The sequence below is a fragment of the Zalophus californianus genome, chromosome 12 (genome assembly GCF_009762305.2).
Source record: "Zalophus californianus isolate mZalCal1 chromosome 12, mZalCal1.pri.v2, whole genome shotgun sequence".
NCBI classification, from domain to species: Eukaryota; Metazoa; Chordata; class Mammalia; order Carnivora; family Otariidae; genus Zalophus; species Zalophus californianus.
In genome coordinates this window covers 30,752,109-30,774,385 of record NC_045606.1, presented here as the reverse complement: position 1 = coordinate 30,774,385, position 22,277 = coordinate 30,752,109, and the positions used below count along the sequence as shown (strand labels likewise).

General features: G+C 41.2%; 1 protein-coding gene and 1 pseudogene across 3 annotated transcripts in view; both read left to right on the top strand.

Moving 5' to 3' along the window:
- The window catches only part of ABCB1 (ATP binding cassette subfamily B member 1), a 107,515-nt gene that overhangs the window by 56,198 nt on the left and 29,040 nt on the right, over positions 1–22,277 (top strand). For all 3 annotated transcript variants that reach the window (XM_027573453.1, XM_027573455.1, XM_027573454.1), the window contains 5 exons: positions 10,091–10,252; positions 11,311–11,487; positions 12,420–12,566; positions 14,842–14,949; positions 19,610–19,687. In XM_027573453.1, the coding sequence (XP_027429254.1) occupies positions 10,091–10,252; positions 11,311–11,487; positions 12,420–12,566; positions 14,842–14,949; positions 19,610–19,687 (672 nt within the window). The remainder of the gene's footprint in view (positions 1–10,090; positions 10,253–11,310; positions 11,488–12,419; positions 12,567–14,841; positions 14,950–19,609; positions 19,688–22,277) is intronic.
- Positions 15,533–19,600, top strand: LOC113911799 (annotated as a pseudogene).

The window sequence follows — 22,277 nt, the reverse complement described above, 5'->3', positions numbered from 1 at the left end:
GTCTTGGCAGCTTATAGGTTTCCAGGAAGGCATCCATTTCGTCCAGATTGCTCAGTTTATTGGCATATAGTTGTTGTTAATAATTTCTAATAATTGTTTCTATTTCCTTGGTGTTAGTCGTGATCTCTCCCCTTTCATTCATAATTTTATTAATTTGGGTCCTTTCTCTTTTCTTTTGCATAAGTCTGGCCAGTGGTTTATCGATCTTATTAATTCTTTCAAAGAACCAACTTCTAGTTTCGTTGATCTGATCTACTGTGTTTCTGGTTTCTAATTCATTGATCTCTGCTCTAATTTTAATTATTTCTCTTCTAATGCGTGGCTTAGGCATCGTTTGTTGCTTTTTCTCTAGTTCTTTAAGGTGTAGAGTTAGTTGGTGAATTCGGGATTTTTCTATTTTTTTGAATGAGGCTTGGATGGCTATGTATTTCCCCCTTAGGACTGCCTTTGCAGTATCCCATAGGTTTTGGCCCGATGTGTTTTCGTTCTCATTGGTTTCCATGAATTGTTTAAGTTCTTCTTTGATTTCCTGGTTGACCCAAACATTCTTGAGCAGAGTGGTCTTTAGTTTCCAAGTGTTTGAATTTCTGCCAAATTTTTTCTTGTGATTGAGTTCGAGTTTTAAAGCATTGTGGTCTGAGAATATGCAGGGAATAATCTCAATCTTTTGATATCGGTTGAGACCTGATTTGTGACCCAGTATGTGCTCTATTCTGGAGAAAGTTCCATGTGCACTCGAGAAGAATGAGTATTCTGTTGTTTTAGGGTGGAATGTTCTATAAATATCTATGAGGTCCATCTGATCCAGTGTATCATTCAAAGCTCTTGTTTCCTTGTTGATTTTCTGCTTAGATGATCTGTCATTGCTGAGAGTGGAGTATTGAGGTCTCCTACAATTAATGTATTGTTATCAATATGACTCTTTATTTTGGTTAACAGTTGGCTTATGTAGATGGCTGCTCCCATGTTGGGGGCATAGATATTTACAATTGTTAGATCTTCTCATTGGATAGACCCTTTAAGAATGATATAGTGTCCTTCTGTGTCTAATTACAGACTTTAGTTTAAAATCTAATTTGTCTGATATAAGAATTGCTACCCCAGCTTTCTTTTGAGGTCAGCTGGCATGGAAGATGGATCTCCATCCCTTCACGTTCAGTCTGGATGTATCTTTAGGTTCAAAATGAGTCTCTTGTAGGCAGCATATGGATGAGTCCTGTCTTTTTATCCAATCTGCAACCCTGTGCCGTTTTATTTAGGCCATTCACGTTGAGAGTGATTATTGAAAGATATGAATTAATTGTCATTATGTTGCCTGTGAAGACGTTGTTTTTATAGATTGTCCCTGTAAATTTCTGTTGTATATCACTCTTGGGGTCTTTTTCCTTTTATAGAACCCCTCTTGATATTTCTTGCAGGGCAAATTAATGGTCACATATTCTTTCAGTTTCTGCTGGTCGTGAAAGCTCTGCATCTCTCCATCCATTCTAAATGAAAGCCTTGCCGGATAAAGTATTCTTGGCTGCATGCTCTTCTCGTTTAGTACCCTGAATATGTCTTGCCAGGCCTTTCTGGCTTGCCAGGTCTCTGTGGGTAGGTCTGATGTTATTCTGATGTTTCTCCCTCTGTATGTAAGGAATCTCTTCCCCCTAACTGTCCTTAAGATGGTTTCCTTGGTTCTAAGATTGGCAAGTATTACTGTTACATGCCGCGGTGTTGGCCTGTATTCCTTGATCTTGGGAAGGGTCCTCTCTGCCTCTAGGACGCAAATGTTTGTTTCCTTCCCCAGATTAGGGAAGTTCTTAGCTACGATTTGCTCAAATACATCTTCTAGTCCTCTCTCTCTCTCTCTCCACTCCCTCCGGGATTCCAATCATTCTGACACTGGAACGCTTCATGGTGTCACTTATTTCTCTGATTCTATTTTCATGGATTCTGAGTTGTTTTTCCCTGGCCTCCTCTTTTCCCTTTTTATCTATTATATTGTCTTCCAGGTCACTTATTCGTTCTTCTGCCTCAGTTACCCTAGCTGTTAGATTATATAGATTGGATTGGATCTCATTGTTAGCATTTTTAAGTTCTGCCAATTCAGCCTTCATTTCTGCCCTTTGAGGGAATGTATAGAGTCCAAATTATTGACCAGAACCGGAGCAAGATACACCTGTTTTCTTGGGACCTTAGGGTTGCTGGCCTCTTGTTTTCCCAGCCTGTCTTCTGGGGGAGGGGCCTGCCACGCTGTTACTCAGGCAACCCTGTTTGGGCGGAGTTGCCCTGCCCCCCCCCCCCGTGGTGGGGGATGGGCTCCGCAGGAATCAGTTTTTGGGGCTTTTATTCTCTGGCAGCTTTCCCTGGCGGCTTTCCGCCTCTCTTCCGCGAGTCAGAGCAGAAGAGATGGTTTCCAACCCTCTGCCTCAGAGCAGAGAGACTGCCATCTGTTCTTAAGTGAGCTCTCCAGGCCACACCATCTCCGTTTCTGTCAGCACTGCTGTAAACTGCAGCGTCCTGAGTTGTGTGCCCCTCTGCAGTGCCCCCAGTCCTGCTTCCAGGTCGGGGCACGTCTCTGCCCTTTGCGCTTCTAAAACCACCAGCTACCCCCAGTTCACCTGTGCGACCCCGCCGCTCCAGGTTTTCGCCCTGGGGGCTGCCCTAAAGTCCTTTCCCGTGGCTCCTGGTCTGTGAGTCTGTGGCCCATCCCCAGCGCACGAGGCTGTTGCTCACTGGTGGTGTAGGATCCCCATGGCCAGGCACCTTCCTGCTGCCGTTTATCCTCCGATATCTGCCCGCAGAATCACGGCTCCCCGCTTCGTACCTCGAAACCAATTGCCTGCGATATTATGTTTGTAGAGATCCAGATCTTACATCTCAGGCTGGTTTCGTGGGTGCTCAGAGTGGTCTGATAGATATCCAGCTCAATTCCAGGGACCAGTTGAAATAGGGTCCCCTACTCCTCCACCATCTTTCTTCCACAGTGGCTGCACCAGTTTGCATCCCAACCAGCAATGCACAAGGGTTCCTTTTCTCTACATCCTCACCAACACCTCTTGTTTCTTGTGTTTTTGATTTTAGCCATTCTGACAGGTGTGAGGTGATATTGCACTGTAGTTTTGTAATTCCTGATGTTGCGTGATGTTGAGCAGCTTTTCATGTGTCTATTGGTCATTTGTATGTCGTCTTTGGAAAAATGTCTGTTCATGTCTTCTGCCCATTTTTTATTAGATTATTCATTTTTTGAGTAATGAGTTTTATAATTTCTTTATATATTTTGGATACTAACTCTTTATCAGATATGTCATTTGCAAATATCTTCTCCCATTCAGTAAGCTGCCTTTTAGTTTTGTTGATTATTTCCTTCACTGTGCAGAAAGCTTCTAATTTTGATGAAGTCTCAGTAGTTTATTTTTGCTTTTGTTTCCTTTGCCTGAGGAGACATATCTAGAAAGAAATTCCTACAGCTGATGTTAAAGAGGTTTGCTACCTGTGTTTTCCTCTAGGATTTTTATGATTTCATGTCTCACATTTAGGTATTTAATCCATTTTGAATTTATTTTTGTGTATGGTGTAAGAAAGTTGTCCAGTTTGATTCTTTTGTATGTTGCTATCCAGTTTTCCCAAAACCATTTGTTGGATATTATCTTTCCCATGGAATATTCTTTCCTGCTTTGTCAAAGATTAATTGACCATATAGTTGTGGGTTCATTTCTGATTTGAATAAATACCTATTGAAGACCCTATGGGATCTTTTTGTTGCAGCTAGGACTTCCAGTACTATGTTGAACAATAGTGGTAAAAGTGGACATCCATATGGTGAGTGCTGTGAATTGTGCAAGACTGTTTGAATCATAGATCTGTACTTCTGAAACAAATAATGCAACATATGTTAAGAAAAAAGAAAAAGAAGAAGAAGATAGCAGGAGGGGAAGAATGAAGGGGAGTACATCGGAGGGGGAGACGAACCATGAGAGACAATGGACTCTGAAAAACAAACTGAGGGTTCTAGAGGGGAGAGGGGTGGGGGGATGGGTTAGCCTGGTGATGGGTTTTAAAGAGGGCACATTCTGCGTGGAGTACTGGGTGTTATGCACAAACAATGAATCATGGAACACTACATCAAAAACTAATGATGTAATGTATGGTGATTAACATAACAATAAAAAATTTAAAAAAAAAGAGTGGACATCCATGTCATGTTCCTGACCTTAGGGGAAAAGCTCTCAGTTTTTCCCCATTGAGGATGATGTTAGCTGTGGGTCTTTCATATATGGCCTTTATGATGTTGAAGTATGTTCCCTCTAAACCTACTTTGTTCAGAGTTTTTTTCATGAATGGATGTTGTCCTTTGTCAGATGTTTTTCTGTGTCTGTTGAAATGAAGGGAAACTGTTCTTACCCTTTCTTTTGTTCATGTGGTGTATCATGTTGATTGATTTGAGAATATTGAACAACACTTGCAACCCAGGAATAAATCTCAATTAATCATGGTGAATGATTTTTTTAATATATTGCTGGATTTGGTTTGCTAGTATTTTATTCAGAAGTTTTGCATCCATGTTCATCAGGGATATTGGCCTGTAGTTCTCTTTTTTAGTGGAGTCTCTATCAGGTTTTAGTATCAGGGTAATGCTGGCCTCATAGAATGAATTTGGAAGTTTTCCTTCCTTTTCTATTTTTTTGGAATAGTTTGAGAAGAATCGGTATTAACTTTTTGTTTAAATGTTTGGTAGAAATCACCTCTGAAGCCATTTGGCCCTAGGCTTTTGTTGGTTGAGGTGTTTTGATTACTGATTTAATGTTTTTGCTGTTATGAGTCTGTTCAAGTTTTCTACTTCTTTCTGTTTCACTTTTGGTAGTTTATATGTTTCTAGGAATTTCCATTTCTTCAGGTTGTCCAATTTGTTGGCATATAGTTTTTCATCGTATTCAATTATAATTGTTTGTATTGTTTTGGTGTTTGTTATTTCTCTTCTGTCATTGGTGATTTTATTTATTTGGGTCCTTTCTCTTTTCTTTTTGATAAGTCTTGCTAGAGGTTTATCAATTTTATCAATTTTTTCAAAGAACCAGCTCCTGGTTTCATTGACCTATTCTATTGGTTTTTTGTTTGTTTGTTTAGTTTCTATATAATTTATTTCTGCTCTAGTCTTTGTTATTTCCTTCCTTCTCTTGGCTCTAGGCTTCATTTGTTGTTCTTTTTCTAGCTTCTTTAGGTGTAAGTTTAGGTTATTTATTGAGATTTTTCTTGCTTCTTGAGGTAGGCCTGTATTGCTATATACTTCCCTCTTGAGACTGCTTTTACTGTATCCCAAAGGTGGTGGAGTGTTTTGTTTTCATTTTCATTTGTTTCCATGAATTTTTTTTATTTTGTCTTTGATTTCCTGGTTGACCCATTCATTCTTTAGTAGCATGTTGTTTAACCTCCATGTATTTGTGGTCTTTCCAAATTTTTTTCTTGTGGTTGATTACTAGTTTCATTATGCATGCTCAGAAAAGGTGTATGGTATGATTTCAGTCTTTTTGTATTTGTTGAGCCCTGTTTTGTTGCCCAGTATGTGATCTATTCTGGAGAATATCCCACGTGCACTTGAAAAGAATATGTATTCTGCTGTTCTAGGATGGAATGTTCTGAATACATCTGTTAAGTCCATCTGGTCCAGTATGTCATTCAAAGCTATTGTTTCCTTGTTGATTTTCTGCTTACATAATCTGTCCATTGATGTGAGGTGTTAAATTTCCCCTACTATTATTGTATTATCAATCAGTACCTTTATGTTATTAATTTTTTTACATATTTGAGTGCTCCCTTGTCGGGTACATAGATATCTATAGTTGTATCTTTTTGTTGGAATGTCTTCTTTATGATTATATAATGCCCATCTTTGTCTCTTTTTATATTCTTTGTTTTAAAGTCTAGTTTCCGATATAAGTATTGCTACTCTGGCTTTCTTTTGACATCCGTTTGCATGATAAATGTTCCTCCATTCCCTCACTTTCAATCTGTAGGTGTCTTTAGGTCTAAAATGAGCCTCTTGTAGGCAGCATAAAGATGCGTCTTGTATTTTTATCCATTCTGATACCCTATGTCTTTTGATTGAGTATTTAGTCCATTTACATTCAAAGTAATTATTGATAGGTATGTATTTTCATTTTATTACTTGCTTTGTCATTGTTTGTAGAGATTTTCTCTGATCCTTTCTTGCCTTTGTTACTCTTGGTCTCTCCTTTACACTCAAAGAGTCCCCTTTAATATTTCTTGCAGGGCTGGTTTAGTGGTCACAAACTCCATTAGTTTTTATTTGTCTGGGATATTTTTTAACATTCCTTCTATTCTGAATGATAGCCTTGCTGGATAGAATATTTTTGGTTGCAGATTTTTCCCATTCGGCACCTTGAATATATAATGCCAGTCCCTTCTGGCTTGCCAAGTTTTTGTTGAGAGATCTCCAGCTAGCCTTATGGGTCTTCCCTTGTAAGTTAAGGACTTCTTTTGTCTTGCTGCTTTTAAGATGTCTTTTTAAATCACTATATTTTGCAAATTTAATTAAAATATGTCTTTGTTTTGGCCTGCTTTTGTTGATTTTGATGGGAGTTCTCTCTTCCTTCTGAATCTAGACATCTGTTTCCTTCCCCAGATAAGGGAAGTTTTCTGCTGTTGTTTCTTGAAATAAATTTTCTGCCCCCTTTTCTCTCTCTCTCCTTCTAGGACTCCTATAATATGAATGTTATTACATTTGACGGAGTCACTGAGTTCTCTCAGTCTATTCTCATGTTCCATAATTCTTCTTTCTCTCTTTTGTTCAGCTTCATTATTTTCCATTATTTTGTCTTTTAGGTCACTAATTCATTCCTCTGCTTTTCCCAGTCTGCTGTTCATTGCATCAAACCTGTTTCCAATCTTGTTTATTGCATTCTTCATCTCTACTTCTTTTTTAACTTCCTTATCTCTGTGGTAAGGGTCTCCCTGATGTCTTCTATTCATTTCTCAAGCCCAGTGAGTATCCTTATGATTATTGCTTTAAATTCTCCATCAGGCATGTTATTTATATCTGTATTGCTTAGTTCTCTGGCTGTGGCCTTGACTTGTTCTTTCATTTCAGATAAATTCCTCCATCTTGGCATTTTGTCTAAGTCTCTGCCTTCTTCTCTGTGCTACAAAAGCCATTTATGTCTCCTGCTTCTGGAAAATAATGGCTTTATGAAGAAGAGGTCATGTAGTGTCAATGGCTTGGCACTTCAGTGAGTGTCTCTGGTGTGTGCTGCTTGTGCTCTGCTGTTGTGTTTTGGCTGCTCTTTCCTTCAGGCCAGTCATTTGCAGAGGCTCTCCTTGCCTGCTGTAGGCAGTGTTTGGTCTCTGGCCTGAATGTGGTGAGTTTTAACTAGGTGTGCTCTGGTCTGCTTGTGAAATGAGACCTGACACCAACTCCACCAGAACTGAGGCCCAGTAGAACGCTCTGATGGGGAGACATGGAGTGGGCAGGGGTTTGTGCTGGTCTTCTGGAGGAGGGGCTTACCATGCTCCAACTGAGGTAAGCCTGACTTAGAAGGGCAGTCCCACCAGAGCACAGCAGGATGGGCTTGGTTTAAGCAAGTTAGATAGCCATTGTCTGAGCTGAGCTGCTTTCTTCAGGTGGCTGGCTCTGTGTTTATGCTGAGGGCTGGGGAAGGGAAATGGTGCCAGCCAGCTCCTTTGTTCCCAGAGAGGTGTCTCCTCAAACACTGCCTCTCAGGGATATGCTTTGTAAAGAGTGAATAATATCCCCCCGGTGTACCCCAAGCATTTTTCAGATCATTTTTCCATGCTACCCACTCCCAGGTTGTTTGCCTTCTTTCCAGGACCAGCGCAGTGCCCTACAAGATTTATCCCAGCCAAGCCCACTGACCTTTAAAACTCCAGGCTTTAAGCCCTGATGGTTGCAAGAACTCACAAAATTCAGCCCATCTTGTTTTCCAAGCCAGTGGTTTTGGGGAAGTATTCTCCTTGTGCGTTCCCTGTGTGCTCCTCTCTCTCTCTCTCTTTCCCTCTGTCACATGCCCTTCTCTGCAACTACGACTCCCTCCCCACTGCAGCTTCTGTGACCTGTTTTCCCCTAAAACACATCTCCTCACTTTGTGCCTTATTAATGAGGCCTCTTCTCTCTCCTTAGTTGTGGAGTTTGTTCTTTCAGTCTTCAGGGGGATTTCTGGGGTATCTAGGTTGATGTGATAGTTATCTAGTTGTTTGTGGGAGGAGATGAACCTAGTGTCCTCTTACTTTACCGCCATCTTCCTCTCCAGAATGTGAAGACCTTTTAGCCCAGAAGTGCCCTGAGTAGAAGTGTCACCGTAGAATTCAAAGATGAACTTATATTTGTTCCAGCTTTCCCTTTCTCTAATAACAAAATGACCAGTGGATGTTCCTTTACACATCCTGTCAATGTGTTGAATAGATTGTTGAGGAAGGGAAAAGCAGGTTACTAAAAACTGAGTGAACCAAAATAGAGGCAAATGGAATTGTGGCTGCTGTTTCCCCCTTCACTTTGCTTATACGTCTGTGTTTTCTTATTATTTTACAATGGAAATATGCATTAAATTATAAATAAAAATGATTTTAAAAGGTTGGATTAAAAATACTTTTTCTTTAGGAGCACCTGTGTGGCTCAATTGGTTGAGCATCTGACTCTTGATTTCAGCTCAGGTCATGATCCCAGGATTGTGAGATCAAGCCCCGTGTAGGGCTCTGCACTGGGCATGGAGCGTACTTAAGATTCTCTCTCTCTCTCTCTCCCTCTGCCCCCCCCCAAAATACATTAACTATTAAAAAATACTTTTCCTTTAGAATGTAAATTTTGGAGGGAGAATTCCACATGCCCCCCCTTAAAAGTATCCAAAGAATTGATTCATTATCTTCTCTACCCTCTGTTTGCTACCATCTAATTTTTCTACATGTATTGTTTTTTTCTTGTCAGAGTTTTCTTTTTTTTTTTTAAAGATTTTATTTATTCATTTGAGAGACAGAATGAGATAGAGAGAGCATGAGATGGGGGGAGGGTCAGAGGGAGAAGCAGACTCCCTGCTGAGCAGGGAGCCCGATGCGGGACTCTATCCTGGGACTCCAGGATCATGACCTGAGCCGAAGGCAGTTGCTTAACCAACTGAGCCACCCAGGTGCCCTTGTCAGGGTTTTCCACTTCTCTTCTTTATATTGATCAATATGCCTCTTGTTAGCTTGAGGATTTTATTGCTAGTTCCTGGAGAGAGATACAAAGTCACAAAAGTCATAAGACTTGGGGAAAGTTACAGAGGTGAAAGAAATCTCAGAAAGTTCTCGTTCCATATTAAACTATGTTAACCTCTTCCATAGTAAATAAAAATGACACTGGGCATTTAAAAACGTTTGCATAGCTCTTCAGTTTTTCCATAATGCTTCTACCTAGGAATGAGTAACTTTCATTAAGTACTTTTGTATATATATCACAATGCTTTGTGTACATTATATTATTTGGTCATCACAACTATTTGAAGAAGTGAGTGCTAATTATCTCCATTTTATATGTGAGTAAACTGAGCCTCACACACGTTAAAAGATTTGGATAAAATTGTGGAATTCATGAATGGCAGAGCTAAGATTTGAGTTCAGATCAATGTGGCACTGGAGACTGGACTTTGCTGCCTCACATTGATTATCCACCTTAATCATCCAGAAGTTCCATGAGATGGGATGCTAGGGGTCCCCAGACTGGTGCTGTATGGTCTGTACCAGTACCACACACTGGCCTGGGTCTGCTCTGATTGGCTAGTGCCTGGACTGTAGTGTTTTTTACTTTGTATAAGCCCCTGATTATTGTTGTAAACTTGGGCTGATAGAGGTTAAGTAAAATTCTTAGAAGCTTACCTGATATTAATATGTGATCGTCACATTTGTGTTAATATGTGTTAGAATAAAACACCATTTTAAACCATTATCAATTGACTATACATTTATTGAAGACAGAGACTACCTTATATAGCTTCGATGGTTTTACAGTATCCAAGGCATTGGCATTCAGTAAATATAAATTGAATGAATTTTTGCCTATAATTGTCCATGTATTCAAAAAACCTAATATTTCTCTCTTTAGGCCAGAAAAGGCCGGACCACCATTGTGATAGCTCATCGTTTGTCTACAGTTCGTAATGCTGATGTCATCGCTGGCTTTGATGATGGAGTCATTGTGGAGAAAGGAAATCATGATGAACTCATGAAAGAGAAAGGCATTTACTTCAAACTTGTCACAATGCAGGTATTGTCCAACTCTAGAGTTTTCCTGAAATATCTCAGGTAAAAACTGGTGTGTTTAGTACTATATCATTACTTGACTTGATTATCTTGAGAGGTGAGAAAAATACTTGGGGAATTCAGACCAGATTTTTCTTCCCATTGAAAAGGAGGGAAAACAAAGAAAGATAATTAGAGAAAAATAAAATTTAAAAAGGTTTAAAGGTCATCTATCCACTGTAGTAGCCATTAGCCTCATGTGGCTATTGAACGCTTCAGTGACAGTTATTCTGAATTGAAGTGTTTTAAGTAGAAAATGCATTCCAGATTCCAAAGACGTGGTACAAAAGAAGAATGCAAAATACCTCAGTAAGTTTTTACGATGATTACATGTTGAAAAGCTAATATCTTGGGACACCTGGGTGGCTCAGTCATTAAGCGTCTGCCTTGGCTCAGGTCATAATCCCAGGGTTCTGGGATCGAGCCCCGCATCGGGCTCCATGCTCAGTGGGGAGCCTGCTTCTCCTTCTCCCACTCTCCCTGCTTGTGTTCCTCCTCTCACTCTCTCCCTCTCTCTCTGTCAAATAAACAAATAAATAAGTCTTTAAAAAAAAAAAGAAAAGCTAATATCTTGGATACATTAGGTTAAAGTAAAGAGTAAAAATGGATTTATCTCTTGCATTTTTTAACGTGGCTACTGAGAAAATTTTAAATGACAAACATGGGTCACAGAATGGCATGCAGCATATTTCTGTTGATAGCAGTGGCCCAAAGCAAATAATATCGAGTCCCAAACACGTACAAAAAGGAGATGACAAGGTAAGATACAAGGAAAGGACGTCATGTTATTTCAGCATATTCGCAGGCAATCCCCATTCAGTGGTTTTAATTTTCAAATATATTACACATTAAAAAAATATATATATATCACACATTTACACACAACCCCCCCAGCAGCAGTTTAACTTTATCTTTTCCTACAATGATGTAAATTACCACTTTCCTTGATAGCTGATGTTTGGCAATTAATTTTCAGGTTTTCTGAGCCTTAACCTGCTTATGCTTATTTCTTGTTTATTTTAGACAAGAGGGAATGAAATTGAATTAGAAAATGCAATTGGTGAATCCAAAAGTGAAATTGATGCCTTGGAAATGTCTCCTAAAGATTCAGGATCCAGTTTAATAAGAAGAAGATCAACTCGCAAGAATATACATGACCCACAAGGCCAGGACAGAAAGCTTGGTACAGAAGAGGACTTGGTATGGAGAGGATGTAGAGTTATGTCTTCAGCCCTCCCTCTGGGCTAGCACTGGGGTGGCAGGAGTGGGAACAAGAAAGAATTACCCAGAATCCTCCTGTCCTATTCCCAAAACATTCCACAAACCAAAATCTCAACATTTGAGTCTCAGGTTACAATTTATGAATGAGAATTTATAAGACAAGAATTTTAGAATTATGTAAAGATATTCCTTTTTTAAGATTTACTTGTTTCTTAGAGAGAGTGCGTGCACAAGGAGGTGGGGGTGGGGGGGGAGGACAGAGGGAGAGGGAGAAACAGACTCCCTGCTGAGCGCAGAGCCTAACAGAGGGCTTGATCTCAAGACCCTGAGATCATGACCTGAGCCTAAATCAAGAGTTGGATGCTTAACTGACTGAGCCACCCCGGCGCCCCTATATTATAAAGAGATTCTAAGGGGGACACTTCTGTTCTTTTATTCCTACTTGTAAATTTTCCAAATGTCAGGTAAGTGTTAAATGTTTGTGGAAACATCATTTATTTCTTAAAATATAAAGGAGCAATATAATAGAATCTGTCAGCACTTTTTAAAAAATTAAATAGCCATCAGTTCATAAGAAAACAGGAATGAGTATCTTCATTTAAAAATTTTGGTACAGGGGCACCTGAGTGGCTCAGTCAGTTAAGCGTCTGCCTTCGGCTCAGGTCATGATCCCAGGTTGCTGGGATCGAGCCCCGCATCGAGCTTTCTGCTCAGCAAGGGCGTCTGCTTCTCCTTCTCCCTCACATCTCCCTCTCCCTCTGCCCCTGCTCGTGTTCTCTGTCTCTCAAATAAATATATGAATAAAATCTTAAAAAAAAATTTGGTACATACTGAAGGACTGTGCATCATTAAATTGATAAAAAGTATCAGTTCTTTTTCTAACTAGCCTGTTGTAATATTTTGCTTTCCAGAATGAAAATGTACCTCCAGTTTCCTTCTGGAGGATTCTGAAGCTGAATATAACTGAATGGCCTTATTTTGTGGTTGGTATATTTTGTGCTATTATAAATGGAGGCCTGCAACCAGCATTTTCAGTAATATTTTCAAGGATTATAGGGGTAAGTGTTTATGTCTATTTTTTGGATTTACCTGTGAGTCCTGAGTAAAGAAGGAGCTGTTTATATTTGTAGCTGGATACATAAGCCACAAAAAAATACGTACCTTTGCGTGAAACTCAGCAACTTGAAGATGTAAGTCTGTTTTGGGGTAAGAAGGCTAATTTTTCAAGCCTTCCTTTGTCCTTGTAGTTGGTTGCTCCTTTAGGGCCCAGGTTCCTGAAATAGTCCATGAACCTGACCTGATGAGTATCTCTCGCCTGCCATCACTGGGCGCTGAGTAAACCTCATGAAAAGTCCTATCAGTGGTGCGCAGAGAGAGTTCATGGTGTGTTTGTCAGACTGGCTTGAGACCGAGCTCTTGCGTGACATATGCACTTGTCAGGATGTGAGCAGGCCCGGCATGCTGCCTCTGTAAGACATCCATCCCACTTGTTAAGATGAAAACAAAAAGGAATGGATTCTGAAAGGTTGACGTATGTTGGTCGTACCTGCTTTTACTGATGGCATTTTTAACAGTAAAGCTACCACCTAGGCAGGAATGCTCTCTGTTTCGCAGTAGATGTTCAGATATCAAGCTGAGGATACCCTCGCCATAACGGCTGAAAACATAACAGAGAAAGGAGTTGCTCCCTACATGGAAGAGGCCAAACATTAACTTTTGATGTACCCCAAAATACATAAATATGCAGGTCTCCCCATGCCTGGCTAACTGATTTCTCTTTGGTATTTGTACGTTCTAATGTATGCATTCAAGAAATATTTTTTTGCAGTGACTGTTCTGTGCTACATACTGTTCCAGGTGGTAAAAAAAAAAAAAAAAATGCCAAGAAGGAGATAAAGTGTCTGATAGCATGGAGCATATGTTCTAGGACAGGGGTTAGCAGACTTTTTCTATAAAGGGTAAGAAAGTAAACAGTTTAGATTTTGAGCGCCATATGGTCTCTGTTGTAGTACAGATGCACCCGTGGAGTGCAGAAACAAGTGAACATGGCGCTCTTCCACTGAAGCTTTATATAAACATTTGGCTGGTGGTCCACAGGGAACTGATTCCTGGTCTAGCATTTGCTGTATAGGTAGAGAGGTAGACAGGGGCACCATCAGGGAAAAAAAAATGGAAGTGGACTATTTAGGAATGGGTTTGGCTGTGTGTAACAAAAACTCAACCTAAGATTTTATATTATCTTCGTTCCTCATGTAACAGTAAGTCTGGAAGCAAGTGACTCAGGGTTAGCCCACTGACTCCTAGATACTGGTAGGCAACCAGTCGCCCACCTCTTTGAAGTTTTGTAACACAGGGTTTAAGGTTGTGGGCTCTGAGTTAGATTGCTTGGGTTTAAATCTTTGGGTCATCACTTGCCGGCTGTGTTACCTTGAACAAGTTAGTTAACCTCTCTGTGCCTCTGTGTAAAGTTGTGATGATAATAAACGTTGGGAGGTGATTGTGAGGATAAAAGGAATGGTATACATGAATTTGTGTAGAATAATATCTATCACAGAATAAGAGCTCACTGATTGTTTGCTATTTTTGGGTGGAATAACTAATCAAGAAAAATGAATTATATCTCCTCCAAAGGGCTTTTTCTTTCCTTTTTTTTTTTCTTGTACAAAGGATAAAGTTTACTGTGTTGGGTTAGGAATGTAGCTCTGTTATAAGACGATTTTGACCCACTATGAGGGGAGTTGTTTGTTTTCTCTCCCTGTGAAGTATTCTCTATATTCTCTAAGCCCAAGACATCCTGTTAGCCTTCTTACCATCTCTGGAAAGGTCTCCATGTGTGGTACTGGGTCAGTTGGCTGTCTAACTGGCCATCTTACAAAAGAGGCTGGCTCAAGGAGGCTCCTTTCTTACCGAGGGTCTGGGCTGAGTGAACGACTGCCTCTCTCTGGTTTACCAAAACAGCATCGGCAGGTTTGTCTACAGCTTGAAGTGTCCAAATTGTAAAACAACGAATTGCCATACAATGTAGTTTCCCACCAAAAGAGGACAGTATTTATTCTCATTTCTACTTTACATAGCTGGTGTGGCCCTTGTGCCACTCATTACTCCAAGAGGGAGTATAAGCAGAAAAAGTATTGGGACCCTTTAGGAGCAACAGACCCATTCTTGGCCCTTAAGGAGGGCAAAGTTCTCACACCTTTAGGTTTGGCATTAGGGAAACCAGCCCTGACTTCCATTATACTAAGCCTATCTTAACCTCCAAATGTTGTGCTTGATGGGAAATGGGTGACTTCCTTAGTCTTTGAACTGAAAAACCTTTAAATATTTTCTCAACAGGTTTTCACCAGAGATGAGATTCCTGAAACAAAACGACAGAACAGTAATATGTTTTCTTTATTGTTCCTAGTCCTTGGAATTATTTCTTTTATTACATTTTTCCTCCAGGTAAGTGTCTGCATTTTCCCTTTATTCATTTTGGGGAATGCATTCTTACTGAGCTGGGGAAATTTCTAAACATTTATGTAATTTGCTCTATTAACTGGACTATTAGCAACCAAGTTTCTTTGACATATTTAAAACAAAAATGTTTTGGGGCACCTGGCTGGCTCAATCAGTGAAGTGTCCAACTCCTGATTTTAGCTCAGGGTGGTGGGATCGAGCCCCAACTCAGGTTCTATGCTGGGCATGGAACCTGCTTGATTCTCTCTCTCTCCCTTTCCCTCTGCCCTTTCGCCCCGCTCACACACACTCTCTCTCTCTCAAAAATGAATGAATGAATGAATGAATGAATGTTTAAAAAATAAAAATATTTTAAAACAAAGATGTTTTGCTTCCATTGAAGCACTTGCTTACCTTCTCCTCCCACCATCACCTCCCCCAAATGAAATACGAATGAAATCAGAAGGAAGAGGGTATTTGATCTAATATGATGACTAGAAATGAAAGCTGGGGACTCAAAAATGGAATTCAGGGGAACCCTGGGCTTAAGTTTGGATATAAGTACTGCCAGTCAGTTTAAATACTCAGAATGTCTGGGTATGACCTGAAAACAACAAAAAGCAAGATACTGTAAGCAAGTCACACTTGATTAAAAAATGTTTGAAGAGTTTATCATTCACCTTTTGCTAAAGGAGAAGGAACCTTTTTGATGATGGAAGAATGTCAGTCTTAAACAGAAACTGTAGACCCATTTGTAAAGAGTCAGATTATACAGCTTGCGCATCATTTAGCCGGAACAGAATTGCAAAGAAGTTAAGGGCTCTAAAAGTTTAGTATGGTAAGGCAGCGTTGGTTTTGGTGTTAGACTTTGGTTTGTGTATGAGTTGTACCAGTTCCTAATTTTGTGGTTTTGGGCAAATAAATAATTTAAACTAAGCCTCAGTGTCCTCATCTGTAAGATAGGGATATTAGTACCTTCCTCTTGATGATTAAAATGCATAATGTGACCGGTGTCACGTGCGCTCTCCCTGCGGAGGAGCCATCCGACGGGCGGCCAGGCGGCCGAAGTCTGGCGGAGCCGGGCTGAACCTCCGATCCAGGCTGCCGAGCAGCGCCGTGGGACTGCGCATGCCCAGAGCCCTCCGCTGCCCTGGGCGGGCACGTCCCTACAGGCGAGGGAGCCATGGCTGCCACCGAGGTCGGTGTCCTCCGAGAAGGTCATTCATAAGGACCATTCTCCCCCCCAGCCCTAGCTATCGTAAGGACATGAGACTCCTCTTTGACCAGCTCATGAAGAAAAGTGAAGACAGCTCCTGGAAACCTTTGTCCTCATATAAATGTAAAGCTACTCAGAGGATCAAGACTTCAAAACCTTTTTCTGTGACGCAAAGCCTATGAAAGAGAACAAATGTCATAGACCTAGCTCTTTCCCAGAAGCCTTGAACACACAACGTTCCATAATCAGAAAGGCTCGTTTGCATATTATAAGGAGGTCCTTATCTGCAAGGAGCTCCTGGATTCCCTCACAGAGGTGCCATTGCAACCAGGATTGATGCTACCGTTGGTATGTCTGCGATTATAGCCGGGGGAATCATCATGACTGCCAGTCTCAACATCAGTTTTAAAAGGCCTGTCCCCCTTTGTTCTGTTGTGATAAATAGCCCACCTGGTAAAGTTGAAGGAAGGAAATTGTTTCCTGTAACGTTTGAAGCGTGGATGAGAGGACTCCTATCCTCAGAGGCAACAAGCTCATTTGTAAAGCTAGATCCTGAAAAAAAAAGTTTGACCTAGAAGAGCTTCTGGTGCATCCTACACCAATCTCTTAGGTTTTCCTTCCTCCAGAAGAAGCTGTTGTCCCCAGGCCAGGGACTTATTTGCCATTGAGTCCCCCAGAGGGTGAAGCCTGCTCACACCAACCTTCCTGAACAAATCTTCAGAATACAACTCCAGGACCTCTTTGCACCTTCTACACTCTCTAACACAGAAGCACTCCTTGTGAGAGTACCAGCAGTTAGTTCTTCACGTCTTCTTAGGATAAGTGTCTGGTTCTCATGAATTTGAATGGATTCCTTAAGGTTGCCCAAGCGTGATGTCTGCCCCATTGCAGACTGGAGAAAAAATTCTTATTGAAACTTTTAACACAAACTTAGGAATGCCAGAAGAATCAAAGGAAGGAATGTGTGTGTGTGTGTGTGTGTGTGTGTGTGTGTCTGTGTATTTTTTTATTTTTTATTATGTTAATCACCATACAGTACATCATTAGTTTTTGATGTAGTGTTCCATGAGTGTGTGTGTATTATAAATTACAAAGCTAGCTTTATTGTATCCAAACAAATCTTTCTGGCTACAGTAGGAAACACAACTAGTTCCTGTAGGAATGGATACCTCAAATCAGGATTTTAGGAATTAAACAACTGCACCATTTAGAAAGAGAGAGAGAAGAAGGAAAAGAAAAGAAAAGAAAAGGAAAAAAAAAAGAAAAAGAAATGATGTGATCAAGTTCCCAGGCCTACTGTGTGAGGCAGTAGCAAAGACTCAGTTACTTATAGAAGGAATAGATGTTAGCCACGTGTAATTTTTTAAGATAAAATTCTGAATAGGTCTCTTTATTTAATGGGTTGTAAGCATGTATTAATTTTTTAAATAGAAAGGGTTTTTTTTTGACATTATAAGAAATATAAAAGAAAAATGACTGAATGAGCTCTTTCATTACTAAGTACTTAAAATCTTATTGGGCAAATTGACCTAAGCATAATAGATGTAACACTTTAACTATATGCAAGATTGCTGTGGCAACTGTTAATGCCGTAGAACGTAAAGATTCCTGAGTGTGAAGTTGGCTAAGGGATTTTGAGGGTGGTAGGCTTTGAGCTGCTCCCTTAAACTTTGGAGATTTAAACTGGTAAAGCAAAGGCAGTGAAAGCAATAGCTTTATAATATGATGATGCTTGGGGAGACAGGAGCCTGACTTGCCTGGCAAAACTGAGTGGAAGCAAAGGCTCTAAATTATAGGACCTCAGAACTGTAGAGATGGCACAGTGGTCAACAGCATTAGAATGCCCAGCCCCTCACTTAGAAACAAAAGGAGGGAGCTCTGTGGGTGATAAAATTTCAGGCTCTGGGTTCCCATTCTAGTTAGGATTCTCATCCACCCAGATTCACGTTCCACGTCTGCCAACTTACAGTTGGGTCCTCTGGCAACTAAACCTCAGTTTCTTTTGTAAAGTGGTGATTATATGGTTGTCATAAAGGTGACATTCTTCCATCACTAAAAGGGTTGTCCTATGTATGCATATAGGTACTTTATATAAGTACAGTGTGAGACTAAGCACTCAACAGCCAGGTCTCAACAAAAATAATGGTAATATTCCTGTAGTGAGCAAGATAATTCACATTTCATTAAGTCTAGTAACAGAAACCTTAATCTGGCCATTTCTAGGTAAATTAAATTGTTTTAGTAGTTTCAGGGTTTAATTCAATGAATCTAGCATTTCTCCCTTTCCTTCTTCTCCTGGATCAGTGTCTGTGTTAGCAGAGGGGTGCAGAGGGGGACAGTCTGTGGACATCATGTGCCTGCCTGCTTCATGCTGGCAACTGGTAGGGCCCACCTAGCTGTCCTCCTCTATCAGAACCAGTCAGAAGAATTGGCTTTTTCTTCACTTGTGCTCCTTGCCTGTGTTTCTTCCCTCTCTCACTAATGTCCACACACTAGATGAGTGCACATGTAACTGCCCTTTTCCACATCTCTGATTCTGCAGGGAATTGGGCTGTTATTAGGGCCTCTCCTGATGCACCATGAGCCATTTCCACTCGGCTTCCCCATGCCATTGTGTGGGAGCCTTATCCGTAGACTGCCACTTCCCAGAGCACCAGAAAGATGGGGAGCACTGTTTCTTCCTAGTCCTGTATCCCCACACCCATTGGGATGAGGTTTCTGTTGCCCTTCCTCCCCGGATGTGGCTGGGCATGGCAGCACGCTCACATGGGACTCTTTATTTCCCAGAGTAGCTCCTCCTTCCTCCCAGACACAGAAGGTTAGATCCTTGGGGGAAGGGGAGGTACAGGGCAGAAAATTCTCTCTTGGTCAGCCTTCTTCCCCAGCCTGTTTTGCTCCTAGACTTTAGTTCATTTTAACTTGGAAACTAGGAATTTGGTATCTTTGTTCTCTGCATCCTTTATGGCTGGAGTGGCTGAATATTTCTGTTTTCCTGGATGACACCTCAGGTCCTGGTGTATTTCTTAACAGCATTCTTTTGGCATTCTCAAAAATGTCCTGGTTTGGATGACACGTAATACAGCCACCCTGCTTCGAGCGCCCCCGCCTTGGAAACAATTTGATCTTCCTGGGTGGCAGACCCTGGGTCACTGGGAGAAATAATAAGGATAGGAGTAGGGACAAAGAAACACACTTACTAAAAATCCCTCATCAGCCTGCCAGTAACGGGGGGTGGCAGTGATCATTTCAAAACTGGGCCCTCCTGGCCACACTCCCCGTGTGGCTATGTACCATGGTACCCAGTGACCGAAACATAGCCACGCCCGACATCGGCCTTTCCGACCTTGTCTCGTGTCCTCTGAGCAGTGATATCCAGTCTCCCTCCTTCTTTGTCATCAGTGGCGGGGTCTCTGACAAGTCTCCTTTCTTGTGGCGTGTTCTCCTTCACAGGGCTTCATGTTTGGCAAAGCGGGGGAGATCCTCACCAAGCGGCTCCGATACATGGTTTTCAGATCGATGCTGAGACAGGTATGTCTGTTGAGGATTGTGCCTGGGCTGTGCAGAGCTCCCTGCTTGTGCCCACGGTCTCATGTAGTGGGAGTGCGGTCAGGTTACTCAGAGCAAGCTCCTGAGGTGCTCTTCCCTCCGCCTCCCTTCAGAGATGTGACTGGGCCGCCCCCCAGGTCTGGCTCAGAGGCCCTGCTGTCTGTCCGCTGTGGGTGGAACAAGGAATGGGAATGCCACAGACAGTCCCCAGAGCAGGTGCACCCCCAGCCTTTGTCATGGCAGCTGGAGGCAGAGGAGGGAGCACCCCTCATCCCTTTTCTCTCTTCCTTTCCTTCTTTCCCCTGGGAAACCCAAGACATTTGTGTTTCTTCCCACTAAGAGATGCCACCTGAACCCTGTCTTTCCACAAATCAAAATGTATCCCTACTCCCCAGTTTCTTTGCTGGGGTTAGATTGATACAGTAATTCACACTCTAGTGTAACAAGTTGGTAAGGGCTTACTGGAATGCCTCTTATATTTCAAACCTTCAAAAACCTAACAACAGGCAGTTGTGAATGTTTTCCTAAGGAAAGGCGGAAGGAGCTTCTGGGAATGTCACCCAAAGCAGCCCAGTTCAAAGAGAAAGTTTCTCTACCAATCCTGAAAAGTTTGTATGTGACTTTATAACTCTCCATTTTAAAATCACTGCTCACTTGCCAGTGAATAAAATGAGGCTCCGGAAGATGCCCTGGATGTGCCAGGGGTCCTGGAACCCTAGCTGAGAAGCATCTGTTTGCCGTGTTAGGATTTCTAGACGACAGTTAAATTTTCCAGGCTGTCTTTGGTTCCTCTATTCTTTCTCACCAGTGCCACCGTGACTTAAAAAGAAGCGTATTTGTGGGAATTGCTAGCCAGTGACTGACAGAGCCAGGACTGGCTTGAATGAGGAACAGAGCACTATTTGATGGCGGCCCTATCCTAGGACTCTGAGTCAAACCGTATTCATAACAGATTCCGTTTAGGATCGAGGCTGATCTTGGTCCAGAGCCAAATGCCCCATTACCCTCCCAACCCCCAGGCTGGCTTCTGGGTCCATTATACTTTGCAAGCTGAGTTGATGATTTGTGTAATGCCCTCTCCATACATTATTAAGTCTGGCAAATACATATTAAGGACCTTCCGCTTCAGAGCCATAATATGAAGTGTTGTCAGGTGTTCAAGCCTCAACAGTCCCTGTCTTCAAGGAAGTTATGTGATACGTGCTATAATAACTTATAACACTTTCTTTTTTCTTAAATATTTTGGGAAAAATGATAGATACTGCTTTAATTGCAAATCACCAGTACAGATAACAGGACCATAGTTTTTTTTTCTTTTTATTAAGGATATAAGTTCATACTTCAAACTCACAATCTTTTTAGTACTTATGTATTTAAAAAGGTAAATGGACAAATGGCCAACAGACCCATGAAAAAATGCTCCACACCACTCGGCATCAGGGAGATACAAATCAAAACCACAATGAGATACCACCTCACACCAGTCAGAATGGCTAAAATTAACAAGTCAGGAAACGACAGATGTTGGTGAGGATGCAGAGAAAGGGGAACCTTCTTATACTGTTGGTGGGAATGCAAACTGGTGCAGCCACTCTGGAAAACAATATAGAGGTCCCTTAAGAAGTTAAAAGTAGAGTTACCCTATGACCCAGCAATTGCACTCCTGGGTATTTACCCAAAAGATAGAAACATAGTGATCTGAAGGGGGACCTGCACCCCAATGTTCATAGCAGCAATGGCCACGATAGCCAAACTATGGAATATTATCAGCCATCAAAAAAACGAAATCTTGCCATTTGCAACGACATGGATGGAACTAGAGGGTATTGTGCTAAGTGAAATAAGTTAGTCACAGAAGCCCAATTATCATATCACTCACTTATATGTGGAATTTAAGAAACAAAACCGGATCATAGGGGAAGGGAGGGGAAAATTAAACAAGATGAAATCAGAGAGGGAGACGAACCGTAGGAGACTCTCAATCATAGGAAACAAACTGAGGGTTGCTGGAGGGGATGGGGTAACTGGGTGATGGGCATTAAGGAAGGCACGTGATACGAGCACTGGGTATTATACAAGACTGATGAATCCTGACCTCTACTTCTGAAACTAATAATACACTCTATGTTAATTAATTGAATTTAAATAAAATTAAATTTAAAAAACTAAAAATTAAAAGGTAAATGGCTTTACCAAAAAATCCTGTTTTATGTTGATCTTAAATTTTAATCTAGATTTCTTTTGTTGATTTTTTAAAACCCAATTCATTTATTTTGCCCTGAACCACAGTTACCTAAACTGCCTATTCAGTCTCTCTATTTGGATGTCTAAGTAGGGGCGCCTGGGTGGCTCAGTCGTTGGGCATCTACCTTTGGCTCAGGTTGTGATCCTAGGGTCCTGGGATCGAGCCCTGCATCAGACTCCCTTCTCAGCAGGAGGTCTGCTTCTCCCTTTCCCACTCCCCCTGCTTGTGTTCCCTCTCTTGCTGTCTCTCTATCAAATAAATAAATGAAATCTTTAAAAATAAATAAAATGGATGTCTTAAGTAGCCGGCACTCAAAAAATTATTTTG